The sequence below is a fragment of the Plectropomus leopardus genome, chromosome 20 (assembly GCF_026936395.1).
Source record: "Plectropomus leopardus strain MGB_pleo_1.0 chromosome 20, ASM2693639v1, whole genome shotgun sequence".
Classification (NCBI taxonomy): Eukaryota; Metazoa; Chordata; class Actinopteri; order Perciformes; family Serranidae; genus Plectropomus; species Plectropomus leopardus.
The window spans coordinates 23,959,194-23,978,260 of record NC_142195.1 but is presented as its reverse complement, the minus strand read 5'-3'; the positions used below and the strand labels follow the sequence as shown (position 1 = coordinate 23,978,260).

The 19,067-nt window shown below is 40.6% G+C and overlaps 1 protein-coding gene and 1 long non-coding RNA gene across 5 annotated transcripts in view; both read left to right on the top strand.

The window, feature by feature from the left end:
- The window catches only part of tsc1b (TSC complex subunit 1b), a 33,865-nt gene extending 22,619 nt beyond the window's left edge, over positions 1-11,246 (top strand). For both annotated transcript variants that reach the window (XM_088071013.1, XM_042509555.2), the window contains exons 16-22: positions 703-869; positions 2,373-2,555; positions 2,724-2,834; positions 4,899-5,021; positions 6,236-6,423; positions 6,747-6,920; positions 7,608-11,246. In XM_088071013.1, the coding sequence (XP_087927139.1) occupies positions 703-869; positions 2,373-2,555; positions 2,724-2,834; positions 4,899-5,021; positions 6,236-6,423; positions 6,747-6,920; positions 7,608-8,265 (1,604 nt within the window). In that variant the 3' untranslated portion in view covers positions 8,266-11,246. The remainder of the gene's footprint in view (positions 1-702; positions 870-2,372; positions 2,556-2,723; positions 2,835-4,898; positions 5,022-6,235; positions 6,424-6,746; positions 6,921-7,607) is intronic.
- A 1,127-nt stretch (positions 11,247-12,373) lies between these two features.
- Positions 12,374-19,067, top strand: part of LOC148186220 (uncharacterized) — a 42,749-nt gene continuing 36,055 nt past the window's right edge. For 2 of the 3 annotated variants that reach the window (XR_015775156.1, XR_015775157.1), the window contains exons 1-3: positions 12,374-12,502; positions 13,628-13,681; positions 14,149-14,210. This is a non-coding gene — a long non-coding RNA (uncharacterized LOC148186220). Of the gene's footprint in view, positions 12,503-13,627; positions 13,682-14,148; positions 14,211-17,818; positions 17,884-19,067 lie in introns of all 3 variants that reach the window. The other variant, XR_015775155.1, reaches the window with a different exon arrangement.

Genomic DNA, 19,067 nt, shown 5'->3' with positions numbered 1-19,067 from the left:
AAATGCGTCATATCATGATCCAATGTATCTGTAACTTGCAACTGTGATTTTTAAAAAGAAATCTTCCATGAAATCTGGGCTGCAGCAATCACAAAAACAGCCCAAGAAAAACTGATTAACTGGTCAAGCTAACAAGTCAAGTTTTACCATCAGGTCACTGGTTCACATCAAAAGATACCACTTGACATGCTCCGACCGAACACCGTTACAAATCAAGTACACCCCTTCATGGCAACGGCACACAAAAAATGCTTAGAAATGGGTCAAGAAACGTGGCAAAGAACTCAAGATGGCCTCCAAATTCTCCAGATCCCAGTCCGATTGAGCACTGGTGGAATGTGGTGGCACAATATAAATATTTATACACACATTCACACATGTATTTTTGTGCGTGATTACATATTTATTCATTGGCATGCATTTATAGACATATATTTTGAAACATCTTGTTTATGTGATGGCGTTAGATGGCATCTCACAGTGTAAGTCTAGTCTGATGAAGAGCTGTCTTGCTCTAGTAGAACATTGTGTTGTAACAAGATGTATTATCATAGTACTTTTTTCTGTTATATTCTCATCATATTACCTGTGCTAGTCTGGAGTTCCACACTTGAATAATAATTAAGCTCTTTTTTACTGTTGTGTATGTGTGTCAGGCGTGTGACCGTGTTAATTACATGATTATTACCGCGGCCTCCCCAGGCTCAGCTCCGCTGGACGAGCTTCACACGCTGCGCAGCCAGCTGCTCCTGCTGCACAACCAGCTGCTGTACGAGCGCTACAAGAGGGAGCAGCACGCCGTCCGCAACCGACGCCTCCTCCGACGCATCATCAACGCCACTGCACTGGAGGAGCAGAACAACGCTATGGCAAGTTTGCATGTGCTCATTATCACACATTAGCCCCGTTAAGTGCTCCAGACAAAAACAGTGTTTAAAATAAGCCAAAGGGCAAATTTTGATTTGTTTATTAAGAAGCAGCTCCACAGGACAATTTGAGGTCTGTCATGTAACTGCAGGCTCACAGATTTCATCCCGCAACAACCAGAGTCCTGTTTGCATTTTGATCACAGTGAGAGGAGAAAACGCATCTAAATTCTTTTAAGATATCAACTGATGACTGGGCATTTGTGCATTTTCTTACTCCAGCTGTCAAATCAGTGAAGTATCATCTGCAGCATGCAACAGAAAAAATATGACCGAAGATGTTTTGTGTGCGGCTGAGAGTGACCCAGACAGATTGCTGATATGGTTATAAAAAACAGGGTGTGAATTTAAAGAAAAAAAAAATCGAGGCCATGAAAGTTTTTTGAAAATAGATTGAAAGGGTTTGAAATTTTTATATGTTGCAAGAATATATACACATATAAAGACTTTGCCTTTATTCTGATAGGACAGCTGTAGCCTGAAAGGGGGTTAGAGAGGAGAAGACATGCAGCAAAGGGTCAAGGGTGGCGTTGAACCCGCGGCTGCTGCAGGAAGAACATAGCCCTTGTACATGGGGCGCCTGCTCTACCAGATGAGCTACTGGGCACTCCTCTTGTTGTTATACATTAGTTTTAACTTAACAATCAGAAATAGGCTCTTTTTAATTGTTTTCTGTGAGCTTCTGCAATATCTGCTAGTTCTCACTTTAAAAATTATCAGTGTTATAACTGTAATCAAAGGTATTATGAGCCACTAGAGGTGTGTAGTGGGCAATAATCTGCAGAGACTCTGCCCTCTGCGTGTATTTTCCTAAATTCTTTGATAAGTTCATGCCCACAGCATGCAGGAGAGGTCATGACTTAAAAAAGAGGTAGCAACCAGGTGCCAGACCATAAGAAGCACGCATTCAAGAGGAAGCTGAATAAAATTGTGGTCACTGCACTGGAAAAAAACAACAACGCAAATATAGTGAATGAGAGTCAATGTGAAGTTTGCTTTCACTTTAGTTGGCGATAAACAGCAAACAACAATTCCTACACAGTATACCTTTCATCTTTTTCTGTGTCTTACACTATGCAGTGTGGGGTCCTTGAAAGGGAATTGGGCCTTGAAAGTCCATGAAAAGTCCCTGAATTTGATTGTGAAGAAAATGTGGGAGCCCTTTAAAGAAGCCATGCATGCTGTTTAGTCCCCAGGAAGGAAATGTAAACACAGAGGTAGAACGCTGATACATCCATGCTGCTATCAGCTGAAAATGTTGCTCAGTAATTGAGTTTGAGAAGAGAAATGTCTGTATGTCTGTCCCAACCCTCACTAAAGGACCAGCTGGACTGCACAACCTGCTGCAAAATGCTTCAAAACATCTGTTCTTTCTAAAAGATGTTTAGAAACGTTTGTACGGTTTATATTTAACTTGTGTTCATCTGTGTTTGTGTGTCTGTGCAGAAGGACCAGCTGAACCTGCAGAGTGTGGACATCGTGTCTCTGAGGGAGAGTCTGCAGGTGGAGCAGCAGCGGTACAGGCAGCTGTGGGACGACCGGGAGACGGTGGTGACCCGGCTGCACAGTCAGATCAGACAGCTGCAGCAGGGACGAGACGACTACTACACCAAGAACCAGGAACTCCAGGTACACAAAGATACACAAAGATTTAGACACCGGCACACAAAGGTACACATTACCATATATGGTTTATGCAATACAGTACAATGATAATAATACAGTACAAATACATGTAGTCTCCTTTATAAGTTGTAATGTAACTTTCTTAAATCTGGTTCTGTTTTGCGTCTCCAGAGCAAGCTGCAGGAGTGTCAGAAAAGGATGGACGAACTGGAGGCGGAGCTTCAGAGGGCCAACAACAAAGTCTGCCACACTGGTCACCTCCTCAACCAGATGACTATCAAGGTAAAGAAACACCAGAGCCACGGTCTGATTTAAGTGCTCAGAGTAATATATGGCTGCTTTGATTATTAATAATAATGTAAATTTGTTGTTATAAGCTGCAATGTGGTGTCGCTGGAGATTACATTTGTCTATTACTACCAGCAGTAGCAGCATGCATCTTAGACATATAGGGATCATCAGAAAATTGTAACATTTACCAAGTCTATGTCGACATAGTCTGCGTGTGAGGGATTTTAGGGATATCCATAATTTGTAGCCACAGAAAAAAAATAGGTTAGACTAGTAGTACGTATGTAAATACTACAAAATTGTAAGAACAAGCAGAAGCACTTCTTTTATATTTTTTGTACTCTATAAATTAAGTTTTCTCAGTAGGGTATAAAAATCTTCCTCTGTCATATTTCTGGCATATTAGATGCTTTACAGCAGGCAGAACCACTTTGCACAAATCCAAATGTATTTAGTTGGATTAAATGCCCACGACATGGAAACGCACATTTTATCAGATCACTTAATTTAGCTTCCGTGTAAACAGTTAAAACAGAATCTCTAATCATTTCGATTGAGTTGAAGGAATATTATCCATTTAACTGCATCTGTTGCCGGCTTCATCGCTCTGATGAGGTGATGGGGTTTTGTCATTGAAACAACGGCATGACGAGGTCAATTTGTTAAGGCTATCAAAATACATGAGTCAAAAAAACAGCGTTAACATAATGAAAATTAAAAAATAATTAACGACAATTAAATAATTTATTAGAGAAGAATAAAAATACAGTCATAGTGTAATTACAGTGCAGCAATGAGAAAAGAAAAAGAAGGAAATTTCTTCCACATTTTTAGTTTTCATGTTTGGGCAGGTGTTCAGTTCCAGATAAACATGTCTCTGTTTACAAATCCATACGGGCATTTTCACACATTATTTTGCTACTTAAGATTATGTTAAATCAGCAAGACTGTTTGTTTGGTTGCTGACATTCAGGTTCATTCAGTCAGTGTAAAAATCTTTTTTTTTGAGTATCCTTGTGCCTTTCTAAACGGAGGAATTGGGCAGGATAGTGAGCAGGCTGGCGGACAGTTGGGTCAGACTCAGGGGGTTACAACAGCACATGCCCTCGTCCTCATCCTGCCACCTCTCTGCAGACCGCAGACTGTCCCAGGGCTCGGTTGCCTTGGTGATGCTGTCTCCCGCTCTCTATTTTTGGGTCAGCGGCGCAGAGGGGGTCTGGGTGTTTTTCTGCCTCCTGGGGTTTGTCTGAAGTCTGTTACTCTCCTCTGACCCAGACTGAACCTAAATCCTGACAAACAAGGAGGCGTTGATTCAGGAAGCAGGCTTGACTTGAGGTCCGTATTTCTGATATTTAGACACAATGAAAAGACAGTGCGGCAGTGATACTCAATTCACAGACCACAGACCAAATCTTTTCTGATTCACAATAAAAATAAAACAATTCACACAATTGTTTTTGTTTTTTAAAGATGCATAAGGTGCCAGTGTGCATAAAACAGCATCAAAATAGAGCTTGTTTATAAAAGAAGTGTCAGTGGAGGATCCCCAGCACCCCCAACAGAGGCTCGAGCTATGCCCTAAAGGTCCAAAAATCCTAGAAACAGCTTAAAATCTTAGAAACATCCTAAAATCCTAGAAATGTCCTAAAATCCTAGACATACGTATTGGGCTGCTGCAACTGGCCCCTGGCCTCCTGTCATTTCGCAAAAGTGGCCCCCAAATAAGGAAGCTGAGTATCCCTGCAATACGATTCAATATCTTATGAAGATTATTTTCAAACACTGTCTGTACAGCGTAAAATTTCTCTGTTGAGTTGACCACAAAGTAAAGTTCTGACATAAAGTAAAATTAGTTTTGGGAAAAAAGTAGCTCCTTACTGAAATGTTTGCACGGCTCATTTGTCTGATCTTCAGTGGGTTTCGGAGAGGCGGATAATGACTTATTCTGTCGCGCTCATTGTTGATGGATTCCCAGATATTCCTGGACAGGTTTGATTTGTAGCGTAATTGCTGTTTTGCCCTCCGTCGTCATTGTTTGTCTCATTTGTCCTTCAGCTGAGCAACAGCGAGAGCACCCAGCAGCAGATGAGCTTCCTGAACAAGCAGCTGCTGCTCCTCGGGGAGGCACATAAGCTGTCCATGCAGGAGTTACATCATGCAGGTGCCGATAATACAAAGGTACGCTGGAAGGAAAAGTGTGTGTGTGTGCTCGTGTGAGTGTGACAGATGCAGAGAACTGCAGAGACGACGTACCGAGGTGAAAAAAGGGACACTAATTGGGTTTGTTGGGCGCCAAGTCAAACTGTCCGTTGGAAGCGTTTTAGCTTCCCTGTAGCATCATCCATAGAGATATGTCATGGTCACAGCTATCCGAAATATGAGGCTGAACTTCAGTGGAGTCAGAAGGTGGTTTTAACTGTTAAATTCTGCTCATAAACTCAGCAAACATCAGAGAGTGAAAGGATAGAAAGTTAATCTAAGAAGACTTTTTGTGTTTAATCCTCAATGAAGCCTGGCAGGTTCAGGTGTGTTAAAAAATGACTAACCATCCACTCTGATGAACCTTGACACATATCTAACCTGTGCAATACTAGCTTATCCTTTTACCTTGTATCCAAAAAAAACCTGTGATAGACATTTTTCTATATTTTAATGTATTTAAACATGTTTACATCATTTTTTAATTGTACCTGATCACAAAGATGCCCGTTTCATGCAGCCTATGCCAGTGAGCACGCCACATCAGTCTGCCTTTCTATCAGATTTTGTGTGTGTGTGTGTGTGTGTGTGTGTGTGTGTGTGTGTGTGTGTGTGTGTGTGTGTGTGTTGTTTTGTCTGTGTGTCCTGTTTTGTCTGTGTGTCCATGCATGGCGCAGTAAGTAACATACAGTATTAGTACATTAGGTTGCTGTAAAATCCAAGTAACTGATACCAGTAGTTTCAGATATGAACTTGTGCTACAGATTCATACTTTTTACAAAAGCACAAGTAAACATGAATTTCTTACTTGTATAATAATTATATTGTAAACTCAAAGACTGTATTAAAATAATGGATATAGCTACTGTGACATGAACAGTGGCTTTGTGTGTATTTTGAAGCCTCGAGTTTGACATTTTGGTTATCAAATACTTAACTACTTTCTTTTTGGTTTCAGACCCCCAAGTCAAACCGCATTCACATGTACCATAGATAATGTAGAATATACAATTAACTGTAAATGCAATAGTGGAGCTATCATGAAAACATAAAGCTGCTCTCACATGGATGTAAACCTTTATAAAAAAACACTCTAAATAACACTGTAATCTGTGACTTTTTTCACCGTGTCATCACCTCTTGTCCCCTCCTGCTCTTTGTGTCTGTTTGGACAATCACCCACCGCCACGCAGGAGGCCCAGATGCTGAAGGTGTCTTATGGGAAAGAGGTGGAGACGCTGAGGCAGAGCCTGCTGGTTCAGGGTCAGAAACTGGAGGCGGCACAGCAGAGAGTGGCCGAGCTGGAGACGCACCTCTCCAAGAAGGAACACCTCATCGCAGAGCAGAAGAAGTTCCTGGAGGATGTGAAATGTCAAGCAAAGTGAGTATGAACATCAGTCTTTGAAATAAACTTTGATTGCAAATAAGTCACTCACTAATTCTTTCAGATATCCGTGATCATCACTTTTGCATCTCAACATCAGGACAAAATCTTAATCAGCAAGACATGAATCACTATGTTTGTATGGATGGAAGCAGATGTAAAGCTCCTCAGTCAAGCAATCAGTCCCTTTTTCTTTCTCTCTTCTATTCTGTCTTTGCATCCGTCTCATCCCATGTCTCCTCGCCATTTCAATTGTTCTGATATTCTTTTTCCCACCGTATCTTTGTCTGTGTCCCCGTCTCGTCTCTGTGTCTTTGCAGGGCGGAGCTGCAGGCCTCAGACAGCAGGTATCAGGCTCAGAGGAGAATCACTCAGCTGCTGCAGACTGAACTCCTGCAGCTCTACAGCAGAGTGGAGATGGAGGCACCTGCCAGCAACGCCACCAGTTCACCACCAGGGGGAAGAGCTGACCCACACACTCGTGCTGACTCCAGGTCAGAGCGCTCTTTATAGTGTCGCTCCTGTTACAGCTACACTGCCAAATTTGCTGCACGATTTGACTTACCTTCTTACCGGTTTGCAATAGTTCCCAACAATTGTGGCTTGTGACATTCAAAGATGACACAGTGTATGTCTGTCATTTACTTTTCACACAAAGAGATCTGTGATTGTTTGCTTTTTAAAATATATGTACTTTTTAGAAGCTTTAAGATGTAAAACTGTCCATTGTTACTGTATATTATAAAAAATCTAAGAGTAGAGGAGAGTCAGAAAAACAGATACATTTTAACAGAAAGATTTTCCCCTTCAATAGTTTGTTAAAGGATTATATTGACCCCCCCATATATACGTATATATGTAATTTAATAAAATTACAAATAACTAATAGAGTCAAACTAATTACAAGGGAAAGATTGACTAATACAAGTTAAATTAAATATTATTAAAGTCATTATGGAGTAAATAATGGTTGTTTCAAAACTAAGGCTGTGACTGAATGTTCTTGTTCCAAAATATATCAAGCTAGACATTATTTGGATATTTTGAGCTGGGTTCCCTAAAATGTATCAGGAACAGTTCCCAGATTTCCAAAAAGACATCCAGTTTACTGTGGATCTTATAAATTAGGAAGCTGATTTGCTTGAGCGTTTTTCTTAGCGTGAATATTTCTTCCTCCACAGTGTCATGGTGCCAGACGGACCAAGCAAAACTCACACCATAGAGGACGGCAGACAACCACACGATTCCCCCCGGGGCAACGGCAGCACTTTATCGCCACGGCAACCAAAGGCGAGCAACTCTTCCAAGACAACAGCCAACTCCATCAACGGCAGCCAGGACTTGGCCCCGCCCCTGCTGGTGGAGCCCTCGCTGTCCTGTCCATACGCCAACCCGCTCGCACCCCTGCCTCCCTCGGACGCGCCGCTCACCGTGGGCTCCTACCCCAGCGCCAAGAGCTTCCTGGGCATGAGGGCTCGCGAGCTGTTCCGCAACAAGAGCGAGAGCCAGTGTGACGAGGAACAGCCGCCGACGCGCCTGGCCGGCCTCGCCCACGGCCTGAAGACTGAGCTGTGCGTGGAACCGCCTTTCCCAGGTTATATCGCCCCTGTCTGCCCCGCACCTTCCTCCATCCTGACTCCGCCCCCTGCCCCCGCCCACGCTACTCCTCTTACCGTGCCCACCAAGGAGCCCCCTTCTGAGTCCAAGCAGCGGGCCTCCAGCCAGGAAAGCCCCCGCAGGAAGGCAGGCGGAGGACGGGGTCAGGCGGGCTCAGGGCGCCCCCGGCAGCAGCAGCTAAAGATCATGGACTATAACGAAACACATCACGAGCACAGTTAGAGACACGAATTGAGCCGGGACGCGGGGCAGGGCGGACGTTGAAAGACTGAAGTTTAACGATGAAGAAGAGCTACAAATCAGCAAAAGAGTAACAAGTCAGCAACTCTTTGGAATTCAGTGTTATTTGTTCCATTCCTCAGAGTGGACAACAGGATTTCCCACAATGTTTTTCTACTTTTTTTTTTGTATTTTTTTAATTCTAAATCATTCCCCTGACGATTTTTGAAAAGGTGACAAGGATACAACAAGTCCATGTGTTGGAGAGGAGAGATGCTAGTCTTACGGATTTGTTGATGAGACAAAGATGAAATCAAAGTTATCAATAGCTTAGATGTGACACTGTGAGTCTCACGTTTAAATGGTCATTTCACCCAAACTGCAAAAATCTTGCTTGGCGACAGCTGTATAAAAGCCATGCAGATAGTCAGGCTTAAATTAATCCAAATTCTCAGATATCTTTCTCTGAGATTTCTGCCTGCGAAGCCAACACAATAGAAATTGATGGATTTGTGTTTTGTGATGCTCAAGTCATTGATGAGTCCTTCCAGGAATTTCACAGGCCGTTTTTTAGGATTCTTACGACCTTCTTTCACGCCAGCTTTTCAAAAAAAAAAAAAAAAAAATTATATTATAATAACATTTTAAGGCCTCTTTTGCGATGCAATTGAGAGATCAAGTAAAAACTGCAAAAATACAATGCAATGCTGTGGTGGATTTAGAGCCTATTATTATGAGCATTCAGTGTTTCCCACAGAATTGGAATCAATTTGTGATTAAAGGGCAGAGCCGCTGATTGACGCTGATCAGCTGATTGACGCTGATCAGCTGATTGACGCTGATCAGCTGATTGACGCTGATCAGCTGATTGACGCGGCGCTGAAGGATGGTCTCCCTCTGCTCTCTCTGCCTGGTTAGGATGAGCTAACACCCGACAGCAAGGCGTTAAATGGTCCCAACAAAGTCACACCGACACCGAAATGGCTCGACTTTGTTGTTAAACACATTAATAACTGTTGGGTAAAATTGGCCGTGTGATGCTAACAGTCTGCCATGTCACTGTGTGTGTGTGTGTGTGTGTGTGTGTGTGTGTGTGTGTGTGTGTGTGTGGGTGTGTGTGTGTGTGTGTGTGTGTGTGTGGGTGTGAGACTGTCCTAGATGTGGAGGTCACACTCTCACAGCAGTAGTCATGAGGGGCCGGGCAGGGAGGGCCAGAGCAGAGCAAGATGCAGCCCGCCCGTTTTAAATAATCAAATTTGCAGTGAATTTACAGTGATTGGACAAAATTGCAAGTTTGTGCAGAATTCACATGGATTACCTGAATTTGTGTTGATTGATCACAAACTGGCAACATTCTGGAGGAACTGACTGAAAAATCACATTCAAACTCAGCAGTAACTTGTCTTTTGAAATAGTATCACAGCTACTTTGGATGATTCTCAAACTCTGAAAAAGAGAGAGGTGAGTGGTTGCTCTGTAGACTATTATGGTAACCAACGGGATAAACAGGAAAGAAATCCAGGCACTCCAGAAATGTGAAAAATGAGGAGGATATCATTAAAAAACCTTTATAGTCATGGTTACATAATTAAAAAAGCCCACGTTTCGACCACTTCGGGTCTTCATCAGGGCTTTAAAATGATTTTAAAGCCCCGATGAAGACCCGTAAGCTTTTTTGTTAAACGATTTAGCCCCTACATTAAAGGCTTTTTAATGTAATACCTCCCAATTTTCACATTTTTGGAGTGCCTGGATTTCCTTCCTGTTAATCCTCAGACCTTGCTGAGTTTTCATTGGAGCTACTTTCTTCTGAAGAAATTGCTCCTTTTCTAAATTTGCATCTAAATCATTTTTAGATGCACCGCAAATAAAAGCTTTTTTACATCCATTGTGTTGCATGTGGAGACAGGAATCTTAGAGACAAATATCTCAAAAACCTTGACAAAATAAGAAATTAAACTATTTGCTCTAGTCAGTAACATTAGAGCTAAGTGAGTGTTATTTGTGTGTCATGACCCTTTAAAATCAATCTGATTATTTAAAAGGAAAAGTAAAAAACAAATAGAAAAAGGTGTTACATTTGTCATGATCAGCTGTTAGGCCTCCTTTGGCTTTGGCTGTGGACCGAAATATGTTTTCTGATATCAGAGTGCATGTGAAGGTGATCAGTATGTAGAGACGTTTGTTTTGTTTTGGGGAAATTTCCATACAAAACTCCACAGAGTGTTTGACCAAAGTAAGTCAGAGGGAGAATGTGTGTTTGTTTGCGAATGTGCAGATGATGAAGTCGTGTTGGTTCTCGTATTTCAGCAAAGATGCAATGAGGAAAGTTAATGAAACTTAGAAATTGTATGCATTTTTATGAATTCCACAATCTGATGTATTTTTTTTTTTTTTTTTAATTTATTCAGCCATGCAGGGTGCTCACAAGTACATATCCTATATTTGAGTCAGACCTGGCAAGTGACACAAGCCCAAGCTGTAAAAATCCTGTTTTTCTCTTGATCATTTTGAAGTGCCATGCAAACATTTGTGTTTAAACATCTCTAAACAGACGTGTTGTTTCTCATGTTGCGTGTACATCTGGCACAGAGTTGGAAACAAAAACATGGTGTCCAATCAGGTTCCCTCTGCAGGTCTGATAAACAGGGAGTTACCTTGTTTTGTTTTGGTTTTTTTTCCAGGGTATTAAAAGTAAACGCCCGTATTGAAAGTCGTCTAAGTCCTGTTGTCCACCGGGAACTCCTGCTGTCACTTCCTTTTGCCTCGCTATCTAAAGCATGTTCAACAATCCACTTTAAATGCCAACCGTAGTAACTACCGCAAACCAAGACAGAAGGTACAATCAGCACAAACTGAAGGAACCAGGACTCTGACCAGAGCTGGAGAATCTGGGATATAATGGCATAAAAGGAAGTTCTTAAAGCAGTGGCTTGTGTTTAACTGTGAACAATAAAGATCGTCTTCAATGTTTTGCACTACAATTCTGACTTTTGCTTTTTTTTTGCTGCTAAATATGAACCTCTACATCTGTCAAAATGCAGCATCAATGTGTTTTGTTATGATGTCCAGCGAAGGCACAACTATGATCCCTAGAGTTAAAAAGGATAAATGATTAATCAATCAATACATTGATTTAGATTAAGAAGTTTTGTCACTTTTACATAGTAAACTGAATATGTTGATTTTGGCCTGTTTTGACTTTTTGCAAAAAGAAAGAAATGGTAAAAGGTGAAAGGGAATGATCTGAAAATTAGCTAGAGTGGATAACTAGAGATGATCAAAAAAAGAGGAAAATGTGCACACACCAAAAAACATATTGTAATTCTCTTTATAAATAATGATAATGACAGTACATTTCATTTAAAGAGTATGTTACAGAAGTCATAAAGATCACAAGATAGAATAAATTAATTATATACATTCAAAAATAATGATTAAAAATTAGTTTAAAGAAAAGAGAAAAATAATATTAATTTCTAAAACTTTATTAAGGTATTTTTCTTGTGTTTTTTTTTAAATTATTTTTTGTTGGTTTTTTTTGGTCTTTGCTTATTTTCAGGTAATTTTCTTGTAATATTTTTTAATTTGATTTATCAATTTATTTTTTTAAAAAATATATATTTATTTGACAAATTTCTTGCTTCTTTCTTTGGGACATGTCAAGTTTCTTGTCGCCCTCCGAAGGTGTAGAAAGACATTAAGCAAATTCGCTCAGGTATCAAAGGGTTAAACAAACAAGGTAACACAAAACGATTATTGTTACACTAATATATTAACATTTTTTTTATTATTATTTTTTTTTTTTCAAAACGTTTAATTAATTTATTTTGCCATAGTGACACACACACAGTTATACACTTTCTTGAAATAATAATTAAAAATACAGAGAAACAATTACACCAATACTACTTTCGTATCTGCCAAGTAGATATGAAACTGTGAGCCACTACGAAGGTAATTCATTTGGGTTTAATTTTATTTTATTTAAAAATTTAATTATTAAAACACGAATTAAAAAAACACGACATAATGTGTTAATTAGTGAGTTTTTTTGCAGCTGTGAACTGTTTGACCCTCGGACGTAGCTCGGCTAACTTTAGCTATTTCCGGTGTCAATGCTAAACAGCGCTAAGCTAACGGGTTTGCTAATTAACGGACAAACATGCTAATTCTCGGCGGGAAAGCTAACAAGTGTATTTCGCCAAAATATCGACTTCTTGCTTCGGTAAATACAAAGGTGAGTCTTGTAAATGTTATTTAATTCAACAACTCGGTTTGACAGTATGTTGGCTAAAAGAAAGCTAACAAATGAGCTAGTTGCTGTAGTTCAGAAACAGTTTCAGAGCTAGCTAACGTTAAGTTTTTCAGACAGAATATCGATTACAGGATTTTTAGAAAGAGCCTGTAAACTCAGAATTGGATTTATGTGTATTAAAACTGCATTTAATGTTGTTTTTTCACTGTAAGTAAGGACTGGATATGGTCAGTGGTGGAAGAAGTGTGTTGTTCCACTTCTTTAAGTTACTTAAGTAAAAGTACTAATGCCACATTGAAAATACTCCGTTACAAGTAACGTTAATAAAATTGAAAATGTCACAGAAGAAAAGGTAAGTAATATAATTAAGACAGGGTACTAAAAATAAAAGTATACCAAATGCATAAAATCTAAAAAAAACAAAAACAAACAAAAAAAAAACTCAAAATAAAAAATAAAAGAAAAAGTAATCGCCATTTGATTTTCAGCAAATACCCAACTCATCAATCATGTCAGCTGTACTTGCATGTAACTTTGGTAATTTAATGTATAACCATTTTTTAAAAATAAATTCATGTTTTAATGCAAAAATAAGATTAACAAAAAGGAAAATGTAGTAAAAAGTGCAATATATCACTCTTAAATGTAGTGTGGTAAAAGTATAAAGTGGCATGGAAAGAAAATACTCAAGTACCTCAAATTTGTACTTAAGTATAGTACTTGAGTAAATATACTTAGTTACATTCCTCCAGTGGATATGATAGCTTATCTGTCTTTGTGTAGGGGTTGTTTTTGGATGCAAAGATATAGAAAGCTGTTGATGGTGGTGGTCACTTAAATGTTGAGTTTTGCTTCATGAATGTCTTTTATGATCATTGTTTTCATGTTATTGTGTCTTATACCAAAGATAATTGTGCTTCACATGTTTTCCAAACTTAAAGTTTATGTTTGACATTTCTAAAATACCCCATCTTTTCTCTTGACTCTCAAAATAAGAGGCTGGGAGAATTTCTGTGATCATTTTTTCCCAGATACTGTAGGTGTCCCTGTTTCCACGTTGTTTGTATTTACTTTTATCCTTCTTGGTTGTTGTCTTGTTTCCACCAGAGGACACTGTTGCTCCAAAAACACCGGCCCCTGCAGCCATGTTGGGATCAACAGGTAAGGCAGTGTGGTAAATACGGTGTTACACAGTTGATGATTGAAGATGATTCAGATGCTTAGGCTGTTAACGGTGCTGTTCAATAGATGACAGCAGAATTGATGATATTGACGAGAGGTGCTGTTATGTGGTATTTTCCTCAGTCTGTGTATTTTTTCTTTGATATTTCATTTTACTTGTGGTATGAAATAGTATCACGGCTGTTGGAAATACAGAAACTCCCTCTGAGGAGAAAAAGGACAATAAACCAAAATCAGAAATATAACTGATCAATGTTGATTTCTACAATTAAATATTTATTATTAATGAGTGAATTTATGAGATTTTGTTTATACAAATACTGTATGCATATAGTAAAAAAATGGATTTTTGTTCATTAACAGCATTCTGTCATTTTGTGTTTGTATTTTTTTTTTTATGCATGGTTTGTGTATGTACGTACGTGATTGTATGTGTGTTTTATCAGCTCCCAATTCCCCGAGGTTTGCTGATAACTCTCATCCTGCTTCCAGGACTGAATCATTTTTTGTGAGTATAACCGACCAAGTATGATTAGTTTATCAAACGCGTGCATATGTATTTCACGAGAGAGAGTCCAAAAAAAAGGGGAAGAGAAAAAAAAGTGGTATGATTAATTTACCAGCATTCCGCAGGGTCAAGGAAATTGATGCAGGATAATTGGGCACATAGGGAATCCTTGGCAATTTGTGCTTTCAGACTCTACTTGAGAAATTAGATGTCAGTGCAAATGTGAAATTGCTCCTCAATGTTCTCAAAGATTCCATGAAAATTTAAACATAAATCTTAAGTATTTCCAGCAAAGGGATTCTTTCCCTTTTTTTTGTGCCAACTTGAAATGAAGCCCTGTGAAAATGATCTGAATGAAGTGAAAGTGTGTGAGGGGGGAAAAAGACATCGGAGCTTGTGTAAAGTTGGGGCTGCACTCTGAGGAGGATGTCGGGGCGCTTGCTCTCGGTAAAATCCTCATGCAAGAATTCATTAGATTCTTTTTGACAGGAAGTAAAGTTTGAATTCATCCGAAGACGTGTAATTATAATATGCAAGATATGTACACCTATAACGCAAAAAATAACTTAGACAGCGCGGTATAGCCTACTTTCTTTCACTCGGGTTATCAGTGTTGAAGTTGGAAGGTACAGACGTACGACACATGTGTTCATAAGAAAGGAAATAAATTACACAGGAGTGAATAATTGATATATAAGAGCATACATTTATCAAGTTTGAGAGGTCATTGATGAAGTTGTTTTAGTTTCAAGGAAGTAAGATTTTTTTTCGAAAATCATCCACTCTCTGATAAACCTTTTTTTTAATTGAATTGTCATTAATTGCATTTTATCAATTTTACTTCAATTAAAAGCATTACTGAAAATTAATAAATCATCATCATCATTACAGAGTCTGATCAAAAACTTGTAGGGAAATTTTATATTCATGCAAGATCAAGATAAACTGATCGCTTAAAAGTCTCGCTCCAAACTCCTAGTTATATTTAAATGTTAGTGTTTATTCCTCACGGACGCACAGTGCGAAAGAAAATGCTAAACAAGAATATTTTTGGTAAGCATACTACATACTGACACTCTGGAAAACGGCTTCATTTGTCCTCATTAAAAGCTTAAAAGTCCATGAATAAATAATAATTAAAGAGGATACTTTTTTCCCCCTTTTTTATCTTCGGCCTTATGCAAAAAACACTCACTGACTAAATAAATATGCTCCATAAAGGCTGTTTAGAAACGTGCCCTCCCCCCTCTACTTCCACATTTAGATAGCTGACATGCACCTAAAGATCACATCCTACATTGGCTGTTGGTTTTGGAGGGAAAAATTGGACCTCCGAGAGTCAACTTAATGCAATTAAGTGAGGATGATGAGTCTTTCTCTCTCTGTGCTGCTTGAATCAGTAAGCAAGGCAGAATCAAAACTTAAAGGCAAGAAGAAAAGAAAAGAGCGGGAGATGAGCGCGCACAGACCGGTCCCAGCGGTTTAATTATTTTAATTATCTCTCCTCTTTCAGCTTTCCTAAAAAAGAGGCCATTAAAGGATGCCCGTTTGGGTTAATCTGATTAAAAAAACAAGATGGAGGGAGAGATGAAAGGCTGCAGATGTCAGTGCTAATCAGGGGAGTTAAAACTGCTATTTGTGAACTGGGACGGTTGTTAAAGTGGGTAGAAAGTGCGTGCAGTGTGAGTGTTTTTTTAAATACGTTTTTCCTCACTTCAAAACACCTCCTTCCCGCAGCCTCTGTTGATAAACTCCCTCTCATGCATCTCCTCAAACTAACGCCATGTTTGATTCTCCGCCGCGCTCTGTAACTGTGCTGGCAGCAGGTCAGGCAAACACGGCACGACTGGAGAGAAATATTAAAAGTTTAAGTTTAGTCCCCAGTGATACGGTTTCGTTTTCGTAAAGAAAGATGCCATTTGAGGAAGTGATGAAAGCAGCATTAGCAATTAGCAACACCAGAGTGAATATTTCTTGGATTTTGCAGAAAGTCGGCCAATAAGATACATCATTATCGATTTACCAGCAAGTGCTTTTTTATTCTTTATAATTAACTGCTTCTTATCAAGTCGTTTTCGTCAGTAACTTGGACCTTAAAGTAATATTTTCTTAAACAAGTGAAGCACGTCTGTCAGTTTCCTTTGCACCTTAACTCCTCTCATGCATTTTCTGAAACTAGATTTAATTTTTCTTAATTCTTATGGAGTCTTATTCTTTCTTTTTACAATATATATTAAGGGGAGGAATAGAGTTGAGGCGCGTGTATCTAGAGGTCCAGCAAGTGCAAAATATTTGTGAGCTCAAATCAGACAAAAAGGCCTTTTTAATTCTGCAGTGTTCTTTCATTTCTGAGTTTTCAAGATACAGATGGTCATTTTTAAGGTGGTTTTCTCATGGAAATGTATTTAAATATTCTCGCTGTGCTAGCAGAGTTTTTCACTCATTTTAAGATTTTTTTTTTTGTAGAAAATCTTAATATTTTTGTGTAGAGGAACAAAAGAATACTTCTAACATCATTTTCAAAATGGGTGCGTAGGAGAGGGACGAGAAGAGAAACTGTCCCACTTGCAAAAAGAATTTATTGCAACATTTTTGTAACTAGACCTTCAGTAAGCAAACAACTTGTCCACTAGTAGCTATGTATGACATCAATTATAGTCATAACTAATTTGATAAGATGGGGGCAATTTTTGCAGTGTAATTATTTAATAAGGTTATAGGGAGCTGTATGCATCAACTTTATATCAGTCAGCAGGCCAAATGCGACACTGTCAACTTCCATAATGCAGGGAGTTGTTAAAGTTCCTCTGACTGCAGAGCTTGACATTTGTTCAGGCAAGAATGAGCACAAAACCAGCACAGGTGTTGAGCCACAGCATGGCGAGAGAGGAGGGGAAAGGAGAGGGGAGGAAAAAAAAAAACAAAGATCTACTTTCAAACTAAATCAAGCAGAAGGAATGTCCTGAGTGTGTACAGAGATGGACGGGAGCCCATGCAATATTAAAGCGCCATGTCTGGCAATGCCAACCGTGCCACTCCTCTCCGCGGCTCCCGCCCTCCCGGCTTCCCGGCCATCGGCTCTTCCCTCAAGGTGACACTTCAAAGCGGGCACGCAGACGTGGCAGGCCTGGCTGTCGGCATGGAGCCAGCCCCCCACCCCACCCTCTTCCTCCTCTTTCTCTCCCGCCCACCACCCATTCTACCCCGCTACCCCCCCTCACCACCACCACCTCAAAGACACAGCTCCTACCCCTGCTGGGCCAGGTCAGCGCCAAGATCCACACCGCTCGCCGCCTCGGGAGCCGCTGTCAAAAAACTCTTCCCCACAAGCTTAATTAATAACGGGCCATTCCTAATGCAAACCCTCTGAATCTGCAGCCTGTTTCCCTCCGATCCTATTGGTGAGTTCTGAGGCCTCGACAGAAGGCAGACAAGGAGAGGAGGGCTGGTTGGGGATGCATCCAAATCATTTGAATTTCGATGATTGGGATTCACATGCATTATTCTTCGCGCTTTATAACCTATTTTCTGTGTTGTACAGTGTGCCTGCCTGCCCGCCTGCCTGTCTGTCTGGGTGTTTTTTTTTTAAAGATGTCTCTCTTCTGCAGATGATTGGAGACATTCGAACCAAAGAATATAGGGGCTGCTGTCCTCGGCCTGCCTGACAGGTGGGGTAAGAAAAACCTAAATGTACACACATACACACACCCGGACTGCATCAGCTGGGTCCAGGGCCTGTAATCACCTCTCAAACCTGGAGGGAGAATTTTACAGAGCGCGCCATGATCGATATTTGCCGATCCGTCTGCCCGTATCAACCTCAAATAAAAGCAGAGAGCAGGAGACAAGGCAGCACAGGCAGGTCGTGGGGAGGTCTGCGGCACCCCCGTTTGATGTCTGTGAAAGCGCTCATCAGTGTGTAGAACCGGCCTCGTCTCGGCACGCCGGGTCACCGCCGCCTCACCCCGAGCAGCGCACGGCTGATTGTCTCGCTGTCGGGGCGAGCGGGGTTGTTGTTTTCCGAGGTGAGAGGACGGATCTTTTCCGGCAAGCTGGGCTTCAGTTTTTTAATAGGGCCCCAGCTCCGGCACCTCGCAGGCCCGCTCAGGCCGACACGCTGATGATGAGGAGGGGAACTCGTCCAAATTCTCTCCTCCTCCTCCTCCTCCTGCCTGTCCTCAGCTCATGTTGTTAGTGTATTTTTATTCACCGCATGTGCTCCTCTGTCTCGTCCGTTGCATTCTTGATGGACCGAGCAGGGGAAAAAAAGTGCAGGCTAAACAACCCCATGTGCCTCGAGAAGCCGTGGTTAAATGGTACACGGCTTGGAAACATAAGGTCTGCGAGTGCGAGTGCAGCCACGAGAGCATTGCAGCATTTAGGGCAAGGAGCTGGTTACGTTAGCTGACACACTGATATAATTAGGTCGTAATAAATAAGAAAGGCAACAGGGAGCGAGGGCGTGTCTCAACAGTGGCCATTAGAGAAACCACATAGGCTGCATTTTGAGAAAAAAAGTCACCTGTCTACCTGGAAATGCACACACTTTCTCTCTTTCCTGTTTGGTCTCACACACATGCACTCATTGTCCTACTTGCGGAGTCCTTATGAGTGTTGTTCTAAACCCCAGAAGCCCTGGCCCTTTAAGTGAGCTAACTGGGGTGGTTGTAGGCTCAAACCAACCTTAATTAGTACACTTACTGCACAGCGAGGGCAGGTACGAAGGCGAGCCTCCGCACTGCAGTTTCCCTCAGATTAAGCCTCTTTCAGACGAGGCTGTAACCTCCCACAATGATGCGGTAATTAACTTCATTAGCTTTCAATTCTCTTTTAGTTTTGGCAAAGTGGGTGAGGCTT